We start from the raw sequence: 8,086 nt of genomic DNA, 5'->3' as shown, positions 1-8,086 counted from the left end.
CTTGGGCTGACTGCAGGTGGGAGTAAGGTGGGATCCTCCTAACACCCCCACAATGACAGCGCAGCTCCAGAGGACGAGCTGAGACCTACAGCCTGGACCAGGCAGAACTGAAAAAAGCAAATGGCTGTTTTGTCTCCTTTAGGTTCAAGGGGAACTTGCAGAGACCCCTGGGCTCTTGACATGGCCCAGGAGGGGTCTCACCGTGGGGGAGGGGTATGTGTGAGTCCGGCTCACGCGTGCCTGAGGCTTTTTAAAGGAGGAGGGGAAGACCCGAAAGCAGTCCCTACCCAGTCTGGGAAGCCTTCGGACCAAGCATAGTGTGTCCTGCCCTACCTCTTTTTGTTCTAGAAACAAACGTTTCCCTCATGAATGGGGCACTGGAATCCCAGCTGTGCCCTAGAGGAGGCCTTGCCCACTCTGTGGTGTGGCTCTCGTGTGCACACACTGAGGGTGACAGTGTGGTCATGGCCAGCTGCTGACCCCACAGAGCCATTTGTCTCCTCACAGTCACCCTTCCCTCTGCTTCCCTCTGACGTCAGAGCGTCTCAGAGTGCAGGAGACCCTGAAGACCAGAGGTGGCATGGAAAGGTGACATTGTGCGCTGTGCTTGTGAGCCTGTCCACAAGCCGTCGTTTTCAGCCTCTCATGTTGTCGTCAGCCCCCCCAAATCACAAGGTGGCTCTCTGTTCTAAAGCTTGTTTATTTTAATGCAAAAGTACAGCTTTGCCCTGTGCTGCAAATGCTCTGAACAGAATGGCTAGAATGTCCCTGGCCCCTTGCTGTCCCAGAAGATGAGAACAGGGAACTGGCAGGAAGCCCCGGGCAGGGCTGACGGTGGGCAGAGAGAACCCAGGCACATACGGGCAAATTAGCCTTCCGGGGCTGGGAGTTCTGGAAAAATGTCCTGCAGGTGATTCCTGGGGCCGGGGAGGAGGGGTTTCAGGCCATCGTGTGCTGCAGGTTCTGGGCCCAGGGGCCGCGTGGCGAGGGTGGCAGAGCTGCCATTGCTGGTGTTGAGTGAGCTGATGACACTGGTGAATATTTTAATGGGCGCATTCAGTCGAAGTTCAGGTTTGACCCAGCTCATGGCCAGATAGCTCTAAGGAGAGCAGGCGACGGTTAGCCTGAGGTCACGCTCAGAAGCCTCTCTTCAGTCAGCCCAGAGCAGCCCGTGCCTTTGTCCCTGTCCCCACTGTCCCCATGGTCGGCACTCACCGGAGTTGAATACATGAAGTTGAACAGCATAAGCCCGATAATAGATATGATTGAGACAGCTATGATTTTGAAGCGGTAGCGTTTCCAGAAAACATGGCACATGTTTCTAAATGGTGACTGAAACCACGTAAGCATGGGGTTGGTGTGTCTGTCCGTGAGCAGGGTTGATGCCGGAGGAGAAAGGGCAGAAGGCTTATCCAGAGCAAAAAGCTTGCTTTCCCCACTCTGCTACCCCACACCTTGGCTGTTCTCTCCCGATGGTCACTGAGCATTGAGCTAGGGTGGTGGAAGGAACTACCCTCCACTGTACGCCCTCGCTCACCGCCCCATACAAATGGCTGGGCCCCACAGCTCAGCTTGTGAATGAGAAAGCTTTGGCACCCGTGCCCCGCAGGACCCTTACAGGGGAGGGTGAAGTGTGGGGTACTGGTTGGGTTCTGACTGGCCACGCCCGGCTGGCCTGACTAAGGCTTCCTTCTCTGACAGAATCTCCAGCGTCATCTTCACTTTACCCTAGAAACACCGTGGTGCAGGTGGTCAGGGTGGGCTGAGTTACCATAGCAGCAGCCCCCTCCCAGGACCCACAGAGAGAGGGACTAGCTGCAGCCCTCAGGGCGCTGTTAGAGCCGCATGACAGGGCACAGCGGTCCTTGCAGTGGACATCTTCCCCAGCTCCTACCGACAAGCGCCATTTGCCATTCTCGAGGACCTGGCAAGGCCACCAGCCAGTGACAGCCTTCTTCTTAAAGAGGGAGAAGCGCTGGTGCTGGAGGAAGTGGGGCCACATGGAGTCCGTGTCCATCATCCTGACAGAGCACAGCTTGGCATGCTGGGCTGGCAGGGGCATGTCACACAGGTCTAGCTCCAGGACCCCTAAGCCCAGAGAAATGCCGTCAGCAAGGAGCTCCCTGTCCCGAGGTCCCAGGCCCCATGCCAGGACCTTACCTAGGAAGTCATCAGGAGAGAAGATGTCATTGTCCCAGACCTGGATGATGAGCTTGGGCGGGAACTTCATCTCTGTGGGGTCCAGGCTCCAGATGTAGTCCTGGGGGACGGCAGAGGAGCCTGTTACCGCCAGTCTCCTTGGAGAGTCATCTTGGCCACCCTAGGAGGTCCCTACCCTGCATGATGGGCTGTCAAGGAAGAGGGTTTTTCCCGTGGCCTCCTTCCGAGTGTTGTGGTGCAGCTTGCGGGTATCCGGAGGGAGAGGGGGAGAAGAGGAGCCCGCCCCAGGCCGGCTACCTTCTGGCTCAGGACGCACACTTGCTCGGCTGCCAGGTAGTCCATTGTGAAGGTGAAGCGCCAGTTGAAGCTGCCCTCCCCAGTGAGGGAGTGGTAATGGATGTCCGTCGTCTGCCTGTCCTTCTCAAGCCCGAATAACCACCTGGGGCCAGAGTCCTCTCACCTGGGGTTCATGTGCACTGTCCCACCCCTGAGCCGCAGCCCTGTGGGAGGGACGCTGGGCGGAGTAGAAGGACAGGGAGGACCTGCAGAGAAGCTGGAAATGGGGAACTTGGGGAACTGCTGGGGCCCTGCCCGTCTGCCTCACCCTTTAATGTAGATGTCACTCATCTTCTCGTTACTTAAGCTGACGCTCTTCAGGTCCACCTGGGCAGTTTTCCAGATGACGCAGCGCAGCTCATACCTGAAGCCAGCGGCAGCCTTGGTGAGGAAGTCAGGCTGGGTGACTGCCCTCTGCCCTCCACCCTTTGTGCCCACAGTCCAGCTGCCCTGGGGGCCTCAGGGTAGAAGCGCCCAGGGTGCCCAGCAGAAGAGCATGACAGCCCTGAGGGCTGAGAACTCACTGGTGTCCCGCCCCTGGGAAGGCTGCCCCGGGAAGTGTGCCCACACTCACCTTTTAGGCTTCCTGGGTCGGATGTTGACTGGGGGGCCAGGAGGCCCCAGCTTCTTAGGGAAGATGTCCACCCACATTTGTACCTTTCCCTGGAACGGAGATGGGTTAGTTGGCTGGGGTTCGCTAGCCTCTGCCCTCAGCGTGCTGGCCTGGGGGGCCTGTCCTTGGTTGCTGATCTCTGTGGAGGCCGTTCCCAGCACTGAGGGGTGGGCACAGTGTCTGTGAGGTGGAACGACGGGAAGTCAGGTAACCCCCCACTAGCTTCCGCTTTTTCCTTTTTTGGCTGGGAGAACAGTGCAGTCAGGTTGGTGTATGATGGCTTCCAGGCTGATGGCCATGGCATTGGGGTGTCATCGTGACTGGGGTCTGCAGGGAGTTTGCCATTTAGCAGGTGACACTAGAAGCCTCTGGACGGCTCCGGGGGCTTCACTTATTAATCAGCTCATTGGCCCTGGCTGAGTGCAAACTGGACGGCCAGTCCAGATTTCCAAGTCTCTCTAGGGTGTGTGACCACATCCAGAAGATAGGAAGATAAAGCACAGAGGTCTAAGAAAGGGCTGAAAATGGTGAGAAAAAGGGAGAGAAAAAAGGAAAAGAATGGGACTGCCAACCTTGGAAGAAAGATAAACATATTATTTCAAACTACCTGACCTAATTTTTATTTTTTTTGAAGTTGACCCCATTTGAGCAAACAGGTTTGATGAGAATGCTTTTTTAAAAAAAAAAAAAATGCTGGGCAGAGAGCTTTGTGTCTAGAATGTGGTATCAGCTTGAGAGATGTGGAGAAGGAGGTGAGCCATTCTGGCAGCTGGAGGGTGGATAATAGGGGCCTGTGGGATTTTTATTCCTTCTCTTTGGGGTTCCTTGCCGTGGAAAAAACACAGCCTGTAATTAACAGACAAACCATGGCTGTGATGTGTGCATCCGAGCCCGGGCTGCAGCCCGCCCGCCCTCAGGAAAGCCTGAGGCGCTGTTGGCCTTGGGTGCTAGCCGTCTGAGTGTATCCTGCAGTGGTGCTCTGCCTGGCTGCCGCACACGGCTTTTCTGAACCTTTCCGTTCTAAGTGGCAGCATGGAAATTGTTGCTTAGTAACCTGGGCAGACTGTGCGTGTCTCCTGCATGTGGGCATCTGCTCGGCCTTTCCTTCCCCTCATCTGTCTGGGGCTCTGTCCTGAGTGGGTAGGCTCCCCCTTCCTGGTCCAGCCCCTGCAGTCTCCTACCTGGTCGATGCCTGGCTGGCTGTCGCTGTACAGCGTGCGGGTCTCGATGTGCTCGGGTACCAGCCCCTGGGTGTGCAAAAGGTGCAGTGCCAGGCGCTCCCTCTTAGGTCCCAAGTAGCGAGCACTGGGGGGCTGGGGCTCTAGATTGGAGCAGCCGGAAGGAAGGGATTGCGAGGTCATTAGAGCCTCCCCCCCCACCTTCCCCGTGCCCAGTCAGGACAGTGCCTGTGGTTGCCCTCCACAGGAGGAAGGGGGTAGGGGTTACCCTCTGGCAGCTCTTCCATCCTGGGCCTCCCTGTTTCCAAGGCCTGGGCTGTGTTTTTCCCGGCAGGCAGTGTACTCTACTTACCAAAGTGCTGCAGTTTGAATTTTCTCCCATTGTAGAAAACTGAGTCGTCTTCAGGGCTAAACAGAGGCGGAGGCAAGCCTTTCCACTTCGCGTGGTGTTCCAAGAGGAAGCTCGGGGGCACCTGATCCCGCCACCTAAAGGGCCCTGACCTGTGGGGACAGGAGAGAGGAAGACGAGGGCCGTGTGGGTTCTGGACAACACGCTCCTTTGAGCTGTAAGCTGCCCAGTGTGCAGGGCCCTTGGAAGGTTCGGGCCCTGGGGCCCCAGCTCAGGATGCAGGCCTCTTGCAAGGGAGCTGTGGTTCACGCCCCTCCCCCCCACCCTTGCCCTGGGTCAGGCTCATGCTCACCTGCAGTACGACTGGGAGAGCCCACAGCGAGCTCCGTAGCCAGACAGGAGTCGGTTTTCAAGGTCAATGACTGTGCTTCCAATCTTATCATCGGGTGAAAACAGGTCAAAGTCATACAGCTCGATCTTCAGGTCCTTCTCCAGAGGGATGGTGCAGCTGAGTTCAAACATGCTGGGGGAGGGTGACGGCGACTGCAGGGGCCGTGGGCCTCGTGACCTGCGACCCCCCGCCAGCATCTCGTCCTGTGGGTCAGGCTCCATCCCCTTGCTTGGTCATGGTGACTGGAGAGCCAAGTCTGGGATCAGGCTCTTGTCTGCCAATAACCAGCCCCCAGGGTGGCTGGAAATAACCTGATGAGCCTAGGCTGTGGGACTCAGCTCCCTTCCCAGACAAAGTGTGTGAGGGAGGGGAGAACTGGGCCGCCCTCCTAGTCATCTTTCATCTTTAGCGTGTAAGGCACTGCTGGGAACTGGGCGTCTAGAAAGGAATGCAAGCACTCTTTGCTTCTGGAGCTTCCTCCTGGCATGGCGTGGATGGGAGTGGAGAAGTGGGGTCGGCGAGTTGGGTCTGCTCACGTGCCAAAGATGGGGTCCAGAGTGTTGGGCCGGTACTTGTCCCGATTGCCAAGTTTCGTCTGTCCCAGTTTCAGGATCACATAACAGTCACACTGGGGGTCAGGAATAAGACAGGGAAGGACAGGAAATGGACAGTCAGTCCAGGTTGGTCAAGAGGTTGGGAGGGGGGCAGAAGTGCACCCCTTGTACCAGATGGAGCCTGTGGGGAGGTGACCGTGTGGGCCCCAGCAGCTTGAGAGCTCCAGGACACAGGCTTAGGGAAGGGAGTGGAGGCGCCTGGGCTGAGTGGGGCCCGGGAAAATGGGCGCTGCAGGTCTGGGGCTGCTCGTTACCAGGCCATTGTAGTCTTGGGGCTGCAGGTTGATTGCTCGTACCACGTACACCCGTACCAGGCACTGCTGAGGGAAGTCGTCTTTCTCAGGCCAAAGCTGGAACTGACGGGGGGGTGGGGGGGCTTCTGGGTTCTCAGGAAAGGGGTAGACACGGAAGAGGCCCTGTGTGTGTGTTGGGGGGGGAGGGGGTTAGTGTTGGCAGCGGATCTGCAGAACCATCCAGGAGGGGCCCTGGTCCAAGCCCGGGAGAGAGTAGGTGTGAGGGTGACAGGGACAGCAGGCCTTGAGGACAGGGACAGTGGGGATGTTAGGAGGGCGCTGGCAAGGCACCGCTCGTAGGTGGTTCCTGGCCTGCTGATGTGAACATTCATCCCACCCCCAGCCTCTTCAGGTCTTGGGAGACTGGGGTAGGTCAGAGCTGGGGGAAGAAGGCCCTCACCCTTCCCTTGTAAGGGGGGCGCACCCTAAACCCCGCATAGGTCAATCTCTGCTCTCCCACTCCCAAAACTTTTTAAAGTCCTCCTTGCCCCATCCTACGAGGAGCATACAGAGCCAGAGTTTTCTCTCTTCTGGGGGTGGTGGGGGCACGAAGAGACAGCAACGAGCTGCACTGGACACCCACCTTGAACTCGCCCACCGCAGGACTGTCAGGCCTGGGCTGTTCCTGGTAGAGTCTGAAGGTCTGGCAGAAGTCCTGAAGGCCTTGGAAAGCTGGCACAGCCTCTAGCTCGCAGTCATATACCTGCAGGAGGCTGTGTGGCAGCCAGGCCGCTGGGGGACCAGCCTGGGCGTGACCAGAGGGGCCACTCCTGCAGTCAGGACACTGAGGGACCACCGCTCCCCGGCCTGGCCCCCCAAGCGTCTGCCCACTCAGCGGCCGGGGCAGCCCTGCTTCCCGCGTGGTGTGCTGGTGGAGGTGTGGCCTGGAGTCTTGCGGTGACAGTGAGGAAACCCCCATGGTAGTTCCCAGAGGAGTCCGGGCCAGGTGTGCTGGGCTCAGCATCTGTCATCCCCCCTCAGCTCTCCCTCCTGGGGGCCTCCAAACCTTCAGGCTGTGGTAGTCTCTGTCCTGGTACTTCGGGGACCTGTTGTCCCCCGTGGCCCAGAACAGCTTGCTCCACCAGTCTACCTCTTGGGGTTCGTCTTCATCCTGGCCAGGAAGAGGGGCAGCTGGCCTTCCTCTGCTCAGGCTCATGTCACCCCCAGCTCCCAGCCTGCCTGCAGTTGCTCCTTGACCCCCAGGGCTGAGCCCACATCACCTCGGCTTTGCTAGACTTGAACCAGAACTTTTCGAAGAGGTAACCTAGGAGCTGAGAAAGGAGAGCGGGTGAGTGAGGTGGGGCCGGCAGCCCACTCCAGAGGGGGCGGGGGGGGGGCCAGGGCTGACCTCACAGGGGCCTTTCTATTCAGGGGCCTTGCCACATGGGACTGGTGCAGAAGGGTGGGCAGGTTTTTCGCTGCCACTGCCCACAGCTTCAGACTGAGCTCCAAAGGCTCAGAAGTAAGTGCACAACCCCGACCCACCCCAGACCGACATTCAGACTGTGTTTTGCTCAGGATGTTCCAAGGAGTCCTGTGCACTCAAGTGTGACAAGCGACACTCTAGAACAGCAGCTCGCCCGGTGGGTGAGGGGGGTGGGGGGCTTGTAAAAACTGCTGCTGCCTGGGGCCTGCCCTAGCAGTTCTGATGGTCAACGGCCTGGCTTTCGGGTTGTTGAAAGCTCTCAGGCAGTTCAGAAGGGCAGTCAGTTTGAGAATGACTGCTTTAGCCTTCTCGTGTACAGTTAGGCCTCACGCTGGGAGCAGATACTAGAACTGCCAGGAACCAGGGTTGCTCCCTGGAGATGTTGTGGGAGAAGGTGGGACCTCAGCCCCTTGCTCACCTGGTACTTGTTCACAGACAGTTCTGTGTGGAGAAAGTGCAGTCATGAGTCTTGGGGGGTGGGGTGGGGTGGGGCGGGCCTCGCCCCTCCCGGGGCCGGCCTGGGGGAGGCCGTACTTGGAGGCCGAGGGGGCACGTAGTCTGAGGCCCAGGGGTCGCAGAAGTAGCGCTGCAGGCAGTCGATGTTAGCCTGACCCACAATGGTCTGCTGGCCGAAGTCCCTGTTGTCCACCACCTTCAGTACGAGCGGCAGTGCGTAGTCTGCCTCCGTCGGCATGAACTGCGGCCGGGGAGAGGCCGCGTGAGGCC

At 58.5% G+C, this 8,086-nt stretch overlaps 1 protein-coding gene across 1 annotated transcript in view; it reads right to left on the bottom strand.

Moving 5' to 3' along the window:
* Positions 1-730: 730 nt before the first annotated feature.
* Positions 731-8,086, bottom strand: part of FER1L5 (fer-1 like family member 5) — a 55,831-nt gene continuing 48,475 nt past the window's right edge. Inside the window, exons 36-53 of the mRNA XM_019725908.2 lie at positions 7,895-8,057; positions 7,779-7,801; positions 7,155-7,205; positions 6,941-7,045; positions 6,518-6,637; positions 5,896-6,057; positions 5,564-5,655; positions 4,989-5,159; positions 4,640-4,788; positions 4,291-4,430; positions 3,071-3,159; positions 2,765-2,860; positions 2,458-2,599; positions 2,161-2,260; positions 1,895-2,088; positions 1,619-1,728; positions 1,216-1,363; positions 731-1,099 (exon numbers count right to left, since the gene is read on the bottom strand). Of these exons, the coding sequence (XP_019581467.2) occupies positions 869-1,099; positions 1,216-1,363; positions 1,619-1,728; positions 1,895-2,088; positions 2,161-2,260; positions 2,458-2,599; positions 2,765-2,860; positions 3,071-3,159; positions 4,291-4,430; positions 4,640-4,788; positions 4,989-5,159; positions 5,564-5,655; positions 5,896-6,057; positions 6,518-6,637; positions 6,941-7,045; positions 7,155-7,205; positions 7,779-7,801; positions 7,895-8,057 (2,286 nt within the window). The 3' untranslated portion in view covers positions 731-868. The remainder of the gene's footprint in view (positions 1,100-1,215; positions 1,364-1,618; positions 1,729-1,894; positions 2,089-2,160; positions 2,261-2,457; positions 2,600-2,764; positions 2,861-3,070; positions 3,160-4,290; positions 4,431-4,639; positions 4,789-4,988; positions 5,160-5,563; positions 5,656-5,895; positions 6,058-6,517; positions 6,638-6,940; positions 7,046-7,154; positions 7,206-7,778; positions 7,802-7,894; positions 8,058-8,086) is intronic.

The sequence above is a fragment of the Rhinolophus sinicus genome, linkage group LG05, assembly GCF_036562045.2.
Source record: "Rhinolophus sinicus isolate RSC01 linkage group LG05, ASM3656204v1, whole genome shotgun sequence".
NCBI classification, from domain to species: domain Eukaryota; kingdom Metazoa; phylum Chordata; class Mammalia; order Chiroptera; family Rhinolophidae; genus Rhinolophus; species Rhinolophus sinicus.
The sequence above is the reverse complement of the archived record's forward strand: the minus strand, read 5'-3'. Positions and strand labels throughout refer to the sequence as shown.